This window comes from Bubalus kerabau, chromosome 1 (genome assembly GCF_029407905.1).
Source record: "Bubalus kerabau isolate K-KA32 ecotype Philippines breed swamp buffalo chromosome 1, PCC_UOA_SB_1v2, whole genome shotgun sequence".
Taxonomy (NCBI): Eukaryota; Metazoa; Chordata; class Mammalia; order Artiodactyla; family Bovidae; genus Bubalus; species Bubalus kerabau.
The window spans coordinates 187,581,369-187,598,276 of NC_073624.1; the positions used below are offsets into that span (position 1 = coordinate 187,581,369).

The 16,908-nt window shown below is 56.3% G+C and overlaps 1 protein-coding gene across 1 annotated transcript in view; it reads left to right on the forward strand.

Annotated features, from left to right (window-relative positions):
• Positions 1–2,813: 2,813 nt before the first annotated feature.
• Positions 2,814–16,908, forward strand: part of PTPRS (protein tyrosine phosphatase receptor type S) — a 73,802-nt gene continuing 59,707 nt past the window's right edge. The window contains exons 1-2 of the mRNA XM_055546782.1: positions 2,814–2,943; positions 10,751–10,952. Of these exons, the coding sequence (XP_055402757.1) occupies positions 10,862–10,952 (91 nt within the window). The 5' untranslated portion in view covers positions 2,814–2,943; positions 10,751–10,861. The remainder of the gene's footprint in view (positions 2,944–10,750; positions 10,953–16,908) is intronic.

A 16,908-nucleotide genomic window follows, 5' to 3' on the forward strand; every position in this document is an offset into this window, starting at 1 on the left:
TAAATAAATAAAAAGAAACATTTTTAAAAAGAGGGCAGATAGGGACTTCCCTGGTGATTCAGTGGCTCAGACACCACGCTCCCAATGCAAGGGGCCCAGGTCCCATCACTGGTCAGGGAACTGGATCCCACATGTTGCAACTAAAGGTTCCACATGATGCAACTAAGACTTGACACAGCCAAATAAATTTTTTAAATGGATAAATAAAAAAAGGGTGGATGAAGACCCTTGCTTTGGGATGCACAGTGTAGCATCTTGGGGAGAATGTAGAACTTGGAGGCGGGGGTGGGGGGGGCTCTTCTGGGTAAGAACCCAGCCTGGCTGTTACAGAAATGTTTGCTGAGAACCTGCTGGGTGCTGGGGACCCGACTCGGGGCACACACTCTGATCGAGACAAACCCAGCCCTGTCCTCTGAGGTCACAGTCTGGTGGGAGAGACAGACCCGTGTCCAGACAGTTAACATATGGGATGATCAGAACTGTGATGGTTGGGGGGTTGGGGATTGTTCAGGGCATTGAGCAGACAGGGCCTCCCAGCTGAGGGAGGCCAGACGCAGGGCTTCTCTGGCTCCACCTCTACCTAGGGGGTGGCTGTGTTCCCACCCCACTGTGGTCACCTCCTTCACCTGGAAGCAAGAGGTCATCTCCAGGGAGACACAGGCAAGGGCGCAGACAGGGTAGGGCCTGCCTTGGAGGGGGTGGCACGTCCCCAGCCACCATCCCCTGGGGCTTGGGCAGCCCAGAGACAGGCATTTCTGTCCCCGGTCACCCAGCCTGATGATGTGGGTTCATCGGGTGCCTGTTGTGTGCCTGCTTTCTATTTTGGATGGGGAAACCAAGGCCCCAAATGGCGCAGATTCTTGCTTGAAGTCTCGTGGGTGTACCTGGATTCAAACCAGGGTCTGCATGAGTCCTTGGCCTGGACCATCAGCCTGTAGATGCAAGCAAAGCATGCTCCTGGGGGCATTCTCTGAGGGCCCACTGCGTGTCCTACCACACTGGGGTAGGGGGGAGGTTCTGCCGCTTGATTCCACACCCATGTTGACCCACAGCACCTCCTGTGTGCTTCCCACAAGGTGCTGGGTTTCCAGGTGTCTGTCCCACCTCTATGAAGCATCAGCTATGGGCCCCCCAGGGTTATGGGGAAAGGAGGTGTCAGAGTATTTCTCAGTTAGCAGCACCTACTATGTGTCCCATGTAGAAGGGGCAGGTGGAGAGTTTGCCTGTAGATGTAGAGTACTTACCATGTGCCCTGTGTTTTGAAGACTGTGGTGCATGGCTCTCCAATGCATGGCTCCCCAGTGCCAGGGGAAGTGGAATTATATGCTCTGTTTTGCAAAAGCAGGGCCCAAAAACGGGCAGATCACCCAGGGAGGGTGCATTTGGTGCTGGGGAGAGATGGGGGTAGACCTAGCAGGGCATGGATGGGCAACCTTGGGAAGTGAGTAGTCCAGGTCCCTAGCAGAAGAGCCCATAGTGGGGCTCAGGGGCTCCCACTGCTGCCTGTGCACCCCCCAATCACAGCCCATGTTCTTTGTCCCACCGGGCGGTGAGCTTCTAGAGGCTGGGACCTGTCTCAGCTCTGCTGTTTACCCCTGGGCTTTACCTTTCTAGTGATTTGTCATTTTCTGGCTCCAGGCCTTCTGTAGCATCGTGGGTAAGGGTGCTTAGTCGCTGGACCCAAACTTTGGTTGGAATCCCTGCTCTTCCTGACTTTGGTCATTTCTCTCTGTTCCTCCCTAACCCCTTCGGAAAATGGGGGTGATCGACGGTGGGGTGATGTGAGCCATCACAAGGCCTGGAGTATACTTAGATCTCAATACACGCTGGCTGTGGGAGTCGTCCTGAGCCATCGGGATCCGTGGTGGAATTCGCCTGGAATGGGATCAGCTGGGGGAACCGGCCCCCCGCAGCGGCCCATGGTCTCTGTCAGGCTTCTTTTCCCTCCCTGACCACTTCCCCAAGCTCCCAGGACCTACAGGGCCTCCGAATTCCCGGCCTCTCCCTCGGAGTTTTCAAACCCGCACCGGGGCAGCAGCGCCGGCCAGGATTGGCTGCCTGGGTGGGGCCACCCCTCCTTCCCCACCCCCCTGCCCTGTCTTCCCCTCCCCCTCCGGATCGGGTGTCTCGGGCTTGGCACGGTGGCCCCATCTGTTTCCAATCTGGCCCTGTGCTCTCCGCCCCCTCCCCAGGGTTGTGGCTCGGGTGGGGGGCCTGTGCCACAGTGTTCCCGTTCGCCTTCCCCCGCCCCAATACCCCCAGTCCCCTACTGGACTCCCAGCAGAAGGAAAGCCTCTTTGTGCCTGCGCCCCTCCCCCACCCTGTGGGCTTCTGTGTTCGTAGGGGGCGCGGCCTCTGCCATCCAACCCAGACTGGGAGGGGATTTTCTGCCCCTTCTTCGACCTCCTGTATTTGGGTCTATTTGGGGCGCCCCCTCTGACGCCGTGTCCAGCATCCAGTCCCTTTATCCGTTGCCATGGCCACGATCAGCGCTTGGAAGGGAGAGAGGAGCAGGGTAGGGGGCGCCCTCTGGCATCTGGCCTTCAAAAGAGAGGTTCTTGGGCTATGTCCCTTGGGGAGCCCCCTCGTGTATGTGCACACTGCGGGAGGGGAGCACAGAGTGCCCTCCTTGGGGGCCTCCCGGACACAGGACCCCCATCCACGTAGGCTTCCAGTGCCCACAGATCTGGTTCCCAACTGGTCCCCCCGCCCTACTTCCGGCCGGGCCCCGCCCGAGGTTTGCTCTGGAGCCCCCTCCCCGGGTCCACCCCCTGCCGGCTCCGCCCATGGCCCCGCCCCGCCCCGCCTCCAGGCCGAGCTCGCTGGGCCTCGGCCTCTCTGAGTACTCGCAGCGCGCGGCGCTCCGGGCGGACCCAGGGAAGGGCTGCAGCCGGCCCGGCCGAGGCAGCGCGGGGCCCCGGGCCCCGATCTCTGAGCCTCAGGGTGAGTGCGTTGGGACCCCCTTCCACCTCGAGGCTCAGTCTGCGCTGGGCTTTGTCTCTTTCTTCACCCCTACTCAGGCTCCCGAGACGGAGGCGGGGGGGTACCCTCCGGGTTCCCTCACACCCCCGCTGCGTGCGGTCTGGCCTGGCTACCCACCAGGGACATCTCGAGCCCACCGCTGCCTGGCGCGCCTCCCCCATTCAGACCGGTCGGTCTATTACTTTGGAAAACTCCAGACCGTTATGCTCCGTGGGGTCCCCTCCCCCGCCTGGCCCCCAGCCCGACCTCCTCTCCCACCTCCTGGGGGTGGAGCCAGGCCCCGGCAGCCTTCGCTCCCAGCCCGGGCGGAGGGGGTGCTCTGATAGCGGGCTTCTGATAGGGGGCTTTGGCATCCTTCCCGCTGGGGACCCGCTCTGCAGAGGAGGTGACAGAACTCCGGGGGTGGGATGGGGGTAGGGGCGTAAGTGGCTCAGATCCTTGCTCTTAGCCGCTCCCCAAAACTCCCAGAAAGTTTTCCTCTGTTTGTCTCTGCGCCCCTCAGGCCTATGGACTCCAGATTTATTCTCTGCGTCTTGGTGTCTTTAATAAACTGAGGGGTCAGGCAAGTATATCAGCTCCCATCGACCCTCTCTCCATGCCTGTCCCCTTGTCCCTAAGTTCCCATGCCTCTGGATCCTCCACGCCCCCCCCCCCGTTTTGTTTTAATTTTTAAATTTTATTATTGAAGTATAGTTGCTTTATGGGGGCTTCCCAGGTGGTTCGGTGGTAAAGAATCCACCTCCCAAACAGGAGACTTGGGTTTGATCCCTGGGTTGGGAAGATCCCAGGGAGATGGAAATGGCTACCCACTCAAGTATTCTTACCCGAGAATTTTCATGGACAGAGAAGCCTGGTGAGCTGTAGTCCATGGGTCGCCGAGTTGGACATGACTGACTGACTAAAACAACAAACATAGTTGCTTTGCACTGCTGTGTTGGACACCACCACCCCCCTGCCCCTTATTGCCTAGAGAGTCCTGCTTCCCCGATTCCTACTCCAGAGGGGCTTCCTGAAGGAGGGGGAACCCCTGTGGGGGGCTGGCCCAGCCCTCCAAGCTCTGCCTGCCCCTCGATGAGCCTCCCCTCTGTCTCTTAACGCTTGAGCAGTTTCCCTACACCCAAGAGCCATGTCGGCTGACATGGTGGCTTCTTCTGGCCTCAGTCTCCCTCTCTGAAAAGGACATGCACACAGGAATGGCGTGGCATGAAGTAGGCATCTAATAAACACACATTCCTAGAGTGGGGAAAAGACTCCCATCCTGGAGGTTGATAGGCCTGTGAGGAGTAGAGCTATGATGGGAGACACTGCACTGGGACCGTCCAAAGGGGGCCGTGATCCTGCCTGGGGTATGCAAGAGGGCTTCCTGGAGGCGGTGACAGCTCCACTGAGACCCGAGTATGAGTGTGCAGGCTCAGGTTGGACGGAGGGTGAGGAAAATGTGTGCTGGGCAGAGGGAACATCGTGCACAGATGTCCCTGTGTGAGCAGGTGATGAGTAGGGACACCCATGGGGCAAACAGCGCTTGCAGTGTGATGTGATGGAGTTGGCTGTTCTGGGTGGCTGAGGTTAGGAGTCTAGATTTGAATGGACTTTGATGGAAACCATGGAAGGTTTTAGAGCAGAGGAGGGGCAGAGTCCAGCACAGCTACTTCCAGCCCCAGGGTCGAGGGTCAGGACTTGGGCTGAGGATGGGTCCCTGGACGAGTCCACTCTCAGCCTGGGATGAGGAGGTCTGTGGCTACGGCTTGAAGGATGAGTTGACAAGTGGGCCCCCTGGAAGGAAGACCTGTATTAGGAAAGGCCCAGAGGCAGAGCAGTGCGTTCTGAGAACCATGCAAAGAGGGAACAGGGCAGGCCCAGGACATCGAGTAGAGGTGCTAGGGAGCCCGGCAGGTATGAGCAGGGCAGGGGTGCACCCAGATCTTGGTGTTCCAGGCTCCCGCATGAAGCCGGTGTGGGGGACATGCTGGCAGGAGCCACCCTGGTAATGAGGCCCTGCAGGGAGTGTGGACTCTGAGCTTGATTGAGAGCTGGTTTCTGGCCTCAAATCTTAACCCAGCCCTTAACCTTGGTGTGTGACCCTCAACATGCAGCTAGCACTCTCTGAGCCTCAATTTCCTCCTCTGTCAAACAGAAGGAAGCACGGGGAGCACTTGAAAGGCCTGGGCATGTGGAGGGGACACTCCTTACTTCCTCTGGGACTGGGCCTGGCTCCCCAGACGCCCTGCCCATCCATTCCTGGCTGTGGGGACCCTTGGGGACAGCTTTCAGTACAAACCGATGGTCAATTAAAGGCAGAAACCTGGGCCTTGGTCCTGGCTCATTCCTGGAAGGTAGCGGGGCCAGCCTCACCTGGCCTCACCCTGAGCCTGTTTCCCTGTGGGAGGACATTGAGGTCCCAAGAGGGAGGGGGCCTCAGCCAGAGCCACGTGGAGTCCACCAGGGGCTGCAGAGGCAGAGCTTGGACTCTGTGTCAACCTTTGGGGACACAGCAACCCAGGGAGGCCGGAGGCAGGAGGCAGGAAGGCCCACCCTCAAGGGGATCTGAGGCCCTGGGAAAGGGGGTCCAGGCTGCAGGAAAATCCCCGGGCCCAGAAAAGAAGCAACAGAGCCAGAGAGGTATGGGGGGTGGGCGGGGTGGGTGTGATGACCATGAGACTGTGCATCCCTGAGAGACTTTTCCTTTAATAGGGACATGCTACCCAGCCTTCCCTCTGCCTGGCCTTCGGAAATCCCTGAGGGTCAGAGTTGCACAGATGAGCCCCCTGGTCCCCAGGATGGCCCAGACCCAGAGGCGGGGCAGGGAGAGGCAGCAGGGAGTCCTCAGACCCCCAGGAGACCTTGCCTCGTGAGGGCAACACAAAGCCTATTTGCTGCCCAGTCTTGGTCATAATCACCCTTTTATGCTCCCTGCTGTGCGTGGGTACACAAAGCTGGCTCCAGGATCGCGTGACCTGCGCCCTGGCGCCTGACTGGAATGGGTGCCCACTCACCTGCTCTGAGCAAAGCCTGGGAGCCCCTAGAGGCTGTCCAGCAGCACCAGGCCCAGAGAGGGTCATTCATTTTCCCGAGATCACACAGCTAGGGAAGAACACAGTCCTGTGTCGACATGGACTGTGGAACCAAGGCTCCGCCCAGCTGAGGGGCTTTGGCAGAGTCTGCATTCCTCTGTGAGCCTCAGTTTCCCCATCTGTGCAGGTTGAGCACCCACCAGTGCCCAGCTGCTGGGCGTGGATGGTGGACAGCACGGCGCCTGGCACAGAAGCGGGCAGGGATCCACCCTGGGTCCTGGGTTCCTTGTCCAGAGGCTGCTCCCTCCCCTCCTCCCCTCCTCCGCATGCTGTGCCCAGCCTCATTGGCCACACAGGTTATTTCCTGTGACTCTCATGGGTGGCTGTTCCCTTCTTAATGGCCACGCCATCCTCCAAGACCTTGGGGATCTCGCTGCATCATGCTGCCCCAAAGCTCCCACCTCAGTTTCTTTTTCTCAGCCGTGATGGGGCTGGTGACCCAGGCTACTTTATATGTGATGGCCATAGAGGAGGCTTGGCGTGGTGCCATTCTGGCCACATCCCCTCCCCCCTGCTCAGAGGCCTCCCGCTGAGGCCTCCTTGCCACTACTCTGCCCTAATCTCTCCCCATCTGCTCCTTGCCCTTCCTCATGCTGTTCCCTTCTGTGGAGACACCCACCCCCATTCTGCTTCCCCCTTTAATTCTCAGCCAAGTAATCACATGTGTGCATAAGTCACTTCAGTCATATCCGAGTCTTTGCAACTCCATGGACTGTAGCCCGCCAGACTTTTCTGTCCATGGGATTCTCTAGGCAAGAATACTGGAGTGGGTTGCCATGCCCTCCTCTGGAGGATCTTCCCGACCCAGGGACTGAACCCACATCACTTACATCTCTTGCATTGGAAGGTGGGTTCATATTAACATTAAATCTGGAGGTGGTAAGGTCCAGGCAGTGGGCATAGCACATGCAAAGGTCCTCGGACAGATGTGTTGGAGGAACAGGGGGCCCCTGTGGCATGAGCAGAGTGAGTGGGGCGGGTGGGTGGAGGAGGTCCTGCAGGGCCTTTTGAGTGGTGGGGAGGACTTGGACTTTTACCCCCAAAGGAAGGGGCATGGGGCCTGACTTGGATGCTCTCTGGCACCCTCTGGCTTTGGGGGGGGACGGATAGGGCGGGAGGCATGGAGGGAAATGACAGCACTGGTCCAGGTGAGTAATGATGGGACTGGACCAAATAGAGACAGGAAAAAGGGTAAGAAGTACAGACTCAGACTAGACTTGGAAGGCAGAGCTGATAGGGTTTGTTTATCTTCTCCCCTGACCCCTTGTAGAAGACTCCCACACCCGGGTCTTGGAGGAAGCCAGAGGAGGGGGAGAGGCAGGGGCTTTGCTATAGCAAGATCCTTCAGGAAGGGTGGGGGCCTGAGAGACCCTGGAACTTGGAACCTTCTGTGTTCTGTCTGATCCTCTCCTACCCCCATTCCTGCCCCAGGCCTTGAAAGCCCCCAGTGCTCTGTCCTTCCCCAACTCCAGCCCAGCAGGCTGGACTGGCTGGCCTCTTTGGGGAAGTCAGGAGCTGATGGCCGGGCCCTGCCTGTGCCTGGATCAGCCCCATCCTGCCCAGTCATTGAGAAGGCGTGGGCCCAGCGGGTAATTAGGGGCCTCCCAGTTTAGAAGGCAGCTGCCCTTGGCTCCCATGGGGCATGGGGAGCGGGGGAACATCGTGGCCGGGGCCCTTCATGCAGGTGACCCCTGCCCATGCCAACTTGTATTGGAGGTGAGTAGACAGGAACTAGGAGGTCACCCCCACCTTACCCCCATGCCAGGGGGACCTGGCAACCCTGGGTTTGGCAGCCTGTGTTGCTATGCTGCCTTAGTTTCCCTGAGGCTCTGTGCAGGCCTGACCCGCCGATCCAAGAGGTCTGGGCCAGAGCCCCACCCTGTTCCCCAGATGGGGCTGAGCCTATGTGCATCTGTGGGCAGCATCAGCTGCTGTGGTCACCCTGGCCGCAGCTGGCCATGGGCCATTTCTCCAGCTAGGGCCCTCACTGTCCCCATCAGCCACTTTTGCTCTTAAAGGGCCTGTAGAGGGATTGCCAGGGGAGGTGGCTGGCTCCAGGCTTCCGTTTCCCCATCTGCACATCCTGGACCAGTTGGGTCCCAGTGTGTGTCTGTGGTCTGACTGTGCACGTGCCTGTCTGTGTGTGTACACGTGGATGGGGGGGGGTTCTGACTAAGCGTTTCTGGGTATATATTGTCTGGATGGGTGCAAGCTCAGTCTGCTGACTGCCTATCTCTGTCGCCCCACTGTGTGCCCATATCTGAGTCTGGGAGCTGTGTGTTTTCACCTCCCGTGCCCCATGGAGCTCGCCGCTGCCTCCGTATTCATGTTTGCTCACAACCCAGGTGTGTGTGTGTGTTGCCTACGTGACCGTGACCCTGTGTGTATGTGTCTCACCCGGCTGTGGATCTGTGGTCTTGGCGTGGACCCGTGTCTGCCTCTGATCTGACTGTTTACATATGCTGTCAGCCCCATTGCAACCCTTTGTCTGGAGCCTGATTTTGTGCCTGTCCGTGCGCCTGTGGTGAGTGTTATTAGCCTGACTACGAAGAATTGATGCTTTTGAACTGTGGTGTTGGAGAAGACCCTTGAGGGTCCTTTGGACTGCAAGGAGATCAAACCAGTCAATCCTGAAGGAAATCAATCCTGAACGTTCATTGGAAGGACTGATGCTAGAGCTCCAATACTTTGGCCACCTGATGCAAAGAACTGACTTATTAGAAAAGACCCTGATGCTGGGAAAGATTGAGGGCAGGAGGAGAAGGGAACGACAGAGGATGAGATGGTTGGATGGCATCACCGACTCGATGGAGATGAGTTTGAGCAAACTCTGGGAGTTGGTGATGGACAGGAAGAGTTGGACATGACTGAGCGACTGAACTGAACTGACGCGTGTGGACCCATCTCTGTCACCTGACTGTACATCTGTGATGGTGTCTGGTCTCCCTGACTGTGAGAGGGTCTCTCCTTGACTGTGTGCAAGCAGCCTCCATCTCTGTCTGGTCTCACTGTGGTCTAACTGTGTGCCTCTTGAGCCCCCCAGCCCCCACTCTTCTCATCGTGATTTCTCCACTCTCCACCCTGGACCATGACCCGGCCACCACCAGCCCAGCCTTCCCCTGGGGCTGCTCTGGGGCTGGGCGAGGTGACCGCAGCTGGGTATTTTGGGAGCCAGAATCACGGGGGCCGCCCCATCATTACGTGGCACCCATCCTTGTGGCCATGGCCTGGACCCACCCAGGGCATGGCCTCTCCCTGTCCCTCCCTTGTGCCCTGGCTAGGGAGGGCAGCGGGGAGGGGGCTGTGCCAGGGTTTGGGTCCCGAGAAGAACCCTTCTGCCTTAGCAGAGGTTGAATTCCCGTGGGAGAAACAGACACTGGTGATACACATTCGCATTTGACTTGCAAACTGGGATAAATGCCGTGGAGGATGAGCTCAGTCGTTTCTGAAGCCATGGGATGTGGCATGGGGGTGGGGGCTGACCTATGAGAGGCAGGGAGGGCTTCCAGAGGAAGCGACAGTGGAACTGAGACCTGTCATGCAGCAGTTGGGGTCGGGGGGAATGGCATTCCCGGTAAGGAACATAGTGGGTTCAAAGGCTCGGAGGTGTGTTGAGCTGGGGCTGTGTGGCCACACCTCCCAAGGGAGGGGGCAGGAGATCAGCAGGAGCGGCTTCCTCTGGGGGTCACAGGAGCCATAGGTGTTAGAGCAGGGCAGGAACCAGCAGGGGTGTTTGGGAGGGAGGATCCATCTGGTGGCCAAAGGGTCCTGGTTGTAGGGACAGTTGGCAGTGTCACCTGGAGCCTTGGCCTTCAACAGGCTCAGCCTGGGAGGGGAAGGACTTTGATGTTCAGAGTGATTTCTGGTGGGGGGGAGCTCAGCCTGGGGTTGGGGGGCTCAGCCGAGGTCTGGGGTCTGGGCTCCATTAGAGCTGAGGCTTAAATGGGATCAGGACCCAGCCAGGGGTGGGGGTGTCTCTGTCCATTCAGGCTGACATAAAAAATATCATAGACTGAGCGGGATTATAAACAACACTCATTTCTCACGGTTCTGGAGGCCGAAAGCCGAAGATCAAGATGCTGGCAGATCTAGTGTCTGGTGAGAACCCGCCTCCTGATTTGCAGCTGACCCTCTTCTAGCTGTGTCCTCGTGGTGGGGGTAATGGGGGAGCTCTCTGGGTCCCTGTGAAAGTGTTAGCCACTCAGTCATGGCTGACTCTTTGCAACCCCATGGACTGTAGCCCACCAGGCTCCTCTATCCATGGGATTCTCCAGGCAAGAATACTGGAGTGGGTAACCATTCCCTTCTCCAGGGGATCTTCCCGACCCAGGGATCGAACCTGGGTCTCCCACATTGCAGGCAGATTTCTTACCGTCTGAACCACCCAGGGAAGCCCCATTATAAGGGCACTAATCCCATTCATGAGGGCTCCACCACATGACCTGATTGCCTCCCAAAAACCTCTAATACCATCCACATGAAGGGTTAGATTTCAGCATCATAATTTTGTTGGGGGTGGAACACAGACCTTCAGTTCATCATAGGGGCTCAGTGCTTTTTTTCTGCTCCTTCATCGCCCCATGACCCTCGAACCCCATGATTCTCCTCTGCCCCTCTGTGATCCTCCAGCTGCCTCCCCCATGAAGGCACCCTGGATTCCTTCTCCCCTCTCACAGCCCCTTTGTTTATCTCTGCAGACGCTGCCCCGTCTGACGCTTGGCTCGAGGCCTCTCTGTGAGGGACCTGGGGGGCTATCCCCCCCTCCAGGGTGGAGGTCAGAGGTCGAAGTTTGCAGGTCACGGCTGAGCATGGCGCCTGCCTGGGGCCATGGTGTAGCGTCTGTGATCAGACCTGTGGGCCTCCTCGTGGTCCTGCTGGTCGGAGGCTGTGCTGCAGAAGGTAAGTGCGGGCATCTGAGTTTGCATGTGCGCATGTGAACAAGTGTCCCCACCTCTCCCTGGGGGCCCGTGGTTTTGCCAAGCAGAGCCTTTGTGCTCCGTGAACGAGGCCAAGTAGAATGCTTGCTTTGTGCTGGGTCCTGTGAGATGCAGAGGCAGATCTTAAGGATGGTATTAAAAAGCAGTCATAGTAACAGGTGACCATGTGGGTTTCTGAAGCATTGACTCTGCACCCAGACCAGTGCTAAATGCAGACTTTAACTGCCTCCTCTCCCTCCACCTCACAAAACCCAGCTAGTCTCATTACCATCCCCAGTTTTGGATCAGAGAAACCAAGGCTTAGAGGAGGAGGCAGGGACTTACTTGAAGTCACTCCTGAAGAAGCCACAGAGTTCACTTTCCCTTGCCACAAGTGGAAACTCCAGTGACCAGTTGGTTGACACACAGGCAATCAAATCTTCCCAGGAGGAGCCAGGGGAGGCTTCTTGGGAGAGAGGGCATTGGATCTGGGGTTTTGTGGGTGTGTAGGAGTTTGCCTGTAGAAAGGGCATTACTGGTCAAGGTGTTATCACATGGAAAGGTCTGGAGTTAAAAAAAAAAGTTTCCTGTAGTTTGGGGATGGGCAAGGCTGTGTTTGTGGACGTAATGTGGGAAGGATGAGGGTTGGTCCTGGGCCCAATGCCAAGGTCTATCTCACAACTAAGGGCCTGCTGCTGCTGCTGCTAAGTCGCTTCAGTCGTGTCCAACTCTGTGCAACCCCATAGACGGCAGCCCACCAGGCTCCCCCGTCCCTGGGATTCTCCAGGCAAGAACACTGGAGTGGGTTGCCATTTCCTTCTCCAATGCATGAAAGTGAAAAGTGAAAGTGAAGTCGCTCAGTCGTGTCTGACTCTGAGCGACCCCATAGACTGCCGCCTACCAGGCTCTTCCGTCCATGGGATTTTCCAGGCAAGAGTACTGGAGTGAGGTGCCATTGCCTTCTCCGAACTAAGGGCCTAGAGGAGTGTTATTCAGGCCTATAGGAACATTAAGTGTCAAGTCAGCAGAAAAACTGGGAATCCAGTATTAGACTGGATTTGAATCCTGACTTTGCTGTCAACCTGCTATGTGACTTTGGGCCAATGAGTCAGCCTCTCTCGGTGGCTGTTTCCACCATGATTGAATGAGACTCAGCATCATCCACCTCCCAGCATTCCCAGGACATGGACATGCCATAACCCCTGCATGCTGCCTACACATAGTAGGCCTGCAATCCAGGGTTATCACGAGCATGAGAATTATTGCCCCTGGGTGAGAACACCAGAGACATACACACCTGCTTCATACATTTGTGCTTTTTCTTGTTTTCATAATATTTTACAATAAATGCCAAACCCACTCAGATCAACCACCACCATCTGATGAGATGGATGCTGTTTTCCCCATCCCCATCGTACAGATGAGGAAGCTGAGGCACAGTGAGGTTACATTACAGCCAGGAAGCAGCCTGACTGCCTGGTGCCTGAGCCCAGGTTCCTACCCATCACCCCACATTGCCTCTGGATCAGCGGCCAGACATAACTGGGCCATGATCTGGCCAGTCACCTTCTAGGGCCTGTGTCTTCTGGGCTATATTCCTCATAGTGGGAATGGCAGGCTGAGGGTGGCTGAGCATTTTTAGTTAACTCAGGGTGCCCCCTGCCCTTGGTACTGCTTACACTGGGGCCAGAGCATTCTCTGGGGGGAGGGTGTCCTGGGCACTGTGGGATGTGGAGCACCCCTGGCCCCATCATGTTGATGGCACCCCCACATGAGAACTACTAATGTAACATACACTAGTGGAATAAGTCATAAATCTGTGACTGACAGTTACCAGCCTCAGGCAGAACGGAGCTGAGATTGTTCCCATTTATAGATGAGGAAACTGAGGCTGCAGAATGTCTATGGTGAGGAGTAGGGTGGAAATCACAGTCTGGAGACTCTCCTGACCCGGGTTCAAATCCTGTGTCTGTCATTGGACTATGGCTGCTTCTGTGCTCTCATTCATTCGGTGGGTTTTTAATAAGCACCTACTATTGGTTTAGACCTAGGGGACAAACCAGATATCCCAGCCTCTTTTGGAGCTGATCATCTCATGAAGGAGCAACGCCAAGTGTGCAGGATGGTAGACACGCCCAGGAGCAAGACAAACAAAGGGAGATGAGCTTGTGAGTGGAGGGTTGGGGGCTGCATTTTAAATGGGTGAGAGGGTGTTATGCTGCACCAAGAAGATGGCATCTGAACAGAGTCCTAAAGGAGCTGAGGAGAGTGCCCCACTCATGTTGGGAGAGTGTGGAAAGTGTCCTGGGCAGAGGGCATAGCCTGTGCAAAGGCCCTGGGGTAAGAGGAAGGCCTGGCATCTTGGAAGAAGTGAGGAGGCCTGTGTGTCTGGAGCAGAGTGAGTGAAGGGGAGAGCAAGGAAGGGGCAGGGCAGGTTTTGCAGGCTCTTATGCGGCAACCCACTCCAGTATTCATGCCTGGAAAATCCCATGGACCGAGGAGCCTGGTGGGCTACAATCCATGGGGTCGCAAAGAGTCGGACACAACTGAGCGACTTCTGTGTGTGTGTGTGTGTGTGTATGAGCTACTGAAAAACATGGGGTTTTGCTCCCTGGGAGATGGGAGACCCAGAGGGCCATGGGCAGAATGAGTGGGCAAGACCTGACTCAGATACTCACAGGTCCCCTCTGGCTGCCAAGGGAGGACTGGCAGAGGTGGGGTGAGGGAACCAGAGCAGAGGGTGAACCACCGCAGGGAGAGTGACCCAGGGCATCAGCGCCAGGCGTGTAGCCACACTACTTCAGTGGGTGCTCCCTCAGGGAGTCCTGCACTTACTGATATTTATATTTATTTATTTGGCCATGCAGCATGCAGGATCTTAGTTCTCTGACTGAGGATCCGACCCATAATCCCCTGCACTGAAAGTGTGGAGTCTTAACCGCTGGACCCCAGAGAAGTCCCTGCAGTTGTTACTACTGTATCCCTATAGGTATTGGTAGTGGCCTAGACTCAAACCCAGGTCTCCATCTCCAAAGCTGGGGCATCTTGACCCCAAGAGGTGGTCTGTTTAGCAGGAGCCCTGACACCTGGGTGGTCAGCGGAGGGGCTGTGGGCACCGTGATTGGCATTGCCAGCTTCAAGGAGAGTAGCCCAGGTCCTCAGGGAGTCACTTGGGTGGGGGCTGTCAGCGGGAGAAAGCCCAGGCAGGCAGCTGGGATGTCCACCGCCCAGCACCAAGAGGAGCGGTTTCTGCCCCAGAAACAGCTCTCGGTCCTGTGGGACCTTCCCAGGACGCGGTGTGGCTGGCCCAGCCTGGATTGGAAGGGACAGGAGGGTGGGTGGGGCTCTACCTCCGGCACCAGATTTTCCTCTGCAGAATCTGAAATGGAAAAACAGAAATCGAGCCAAGCCCTTCCCAACCTCCCAGTGCTGTTGGCATCACCACTCTGAACCTCAGTCTCTTCATCTAAGAAATGGAAACACCCAGGGTGCTCTCTGTCACCGGAAACCCACAACCCTGTGGATCAAGTGTACAGCGCGCAAAGCTTTGGGAACCAAATGGGACCAAGTTGGAATCTTAGCTCTTGCCCATCACAAGCTGGGTGAGCAGGGGCCAGTCAGTCACCCTCTCTGAGCCTCGGAATAGAGCTGGTGTGAGAACAGGCCCAGCACAAAAGGAACACTTGCTTGCCTAAGCTGCAGCCATACCCCAGTGTCTTTCTTGTGTCTGGAGCCCCTTTGCCAAGAAGAGGAGGGGAGGGTTGTCCAAATAAGAGACTTTAAGCATCCACAAGAATTAGTCTAATGGGAGATGCAGCGGGTGGAGAAAGCTTTTCTGGGCTGGCTGGGCTCCCAGAGCTGCCTGGACGTAGGCTGAGAGGCGTCTGCCCTGAAGAGAGGGGGAGCCAGGGAGCGAGTGGGCAGCTTCATTACTCAGTATTTGGCAAACATCAGGGTTCGAGTGCTTCCCAGGTGGCGCTAGTGGTAAAGAACCCACCTGTCAACGCAGAAGACGTAGGAGATGTGGGTTTGATCCCTGAGTGGGGAAGGTCCCCTGGAGGAAGGCATGGCAACCCACTCGAGTATTCTTGCCTGGGAAATCTCATAGACAGAAGAGCCTTGTGGGCTACAGTCCATAGGGTTGCAAGGAGTCAGACATGACTGAAGCGACTTAGCACACACACATGCACAGGGTTCAAAACCCCAGTTTTTCAAGGGTCACCGGGCTCAGAGAGGTGGTGTGAGGGAGTCCCCGGGAGTGGGGTCCATTTCACACCCACCCTGCCAGGTGGCATGGGACCAAGTATTTCAGCCCAGTGTGATCAGGGCTGTGGTGGAGGGGGGCACCCAGGGAAGGATGGGGACAGAGGCGGTCCTGACCCAGCCAGTGGTAATCCAAGAAGGCTCCCTGGGGGAGGCGCTGGCTGAGCAGAGGTTGAAGCTGCCAGACGCAAGGAGGAGAAAGGACAGTGCAGGCTCTCGTCGAGTCTCCTTCCCTGGATTGGAGGGTCCTCGGGGTGTGTCCCCGGCCCCGAGTGGTAAACAGGCAGCTGGATGCTTTTCCCTCCCTGCAGCTGGCTTCTGCCCTTCCTTCCAGCAGCTCCCGAGGGAGAGTTTTTCCCAGAAGCAAGATTCCTGACCCAACTGCAGTGACTTTCCCCCCTGACCTTGGCTGGGGATGCATAAGGCCCCAGTCACCGTTCCAGGAGGAGGGGCAGGCCTAGCCCAGGGCTGCTTAGCATGGAGCCGCAAAACCACGTCAGTCAGGCTCTGGGCCTGGCGGGTGAGAGGAGCAGAAGACGCGGGCTTAGGGTCAGAGAGACCCAGGTTCAAACCCCAGCGCTGTCACGTCTGAGCTGTGTGAACTCGCACAAGCTCGTTAACCTCTCTCAAGCTGCACAGTCCTCTCTGCATAATGGGATGAACAGTCACCTCCTCGGTAGACAACACAGGAGTTGAAAGAGGCCACACATGTCTGCATGCAGTGGGTCTACTGATTTTCCAGAGAGATGGCCAGTGTAGACTCACAGGGTCATATCAGTGGGAGCACAGCCTGAAATGAGGGAGGTGAGGCCAGTCAAGCCACGGGAATAGGGACTCTGTATTTTGTTCAAGACCCGTCCTGAGTCACAGATGGTAGAAATTGGGGTTTGTGGCACCCAGATTTGGAACCTGAGGTCTTCTTGAACTTCTCAGCACTCCTGAGTAGCCAAAACTTTCTAGATGAACCTCTGAGGCCCAATTGTTGCTCAAGCTGGAGTTATTGATCCTCTATGCCTCAGATCCCAAACTTTTACTTAATATATTTCTTCAATCTACTCACCTTTCTAGTCAAACCTTACAGAAATAATAATTGCAATTTATCTGCAAATACTTCTCAGTCTAAAAGAGGCACCAGGGTGTGACGCCTCCCTCCCCCTGAGTCTGGCTACCTGCTTTCTCCTCTCAGAGGCAGGTGTTGTTTCTACACACACACACACACACACACACACACACACACACACTTTACCCATTTTCAGTTTTCTCATCACACAAATAACACTCACGACACATTTTACTCCTCATTTTTTGTCCATTTTGTGGGGTATCTTACATTCCTTCCCAAGTAGCTCATTACAGAAGCATCCTTGTCCCTTTTTACAGCTGCATAATATTCCACTTCGTGGGTGGCCGTATTCATTTAATAATCCCCTTTTGTTGGATAGATGGGTTGTTTCCTTCAGGACCTTCTAAGCATGTTGCAGCCCTTAAATCTGTTGGCAAAACTCTCAGAAACAACTGAATTCATTTTATGGGATATCTTATATCTTTACTATGGCTGGAAATCCAGGATCCCTTTGGGCAATTCAAAGGTTACTGTGAAAAGTCCATAAAAAAAAGAGAACAATGTTAATGAGCTCTCACCAGGTGCTATAGCCTGAGTGAGGTCCAGACTTGAA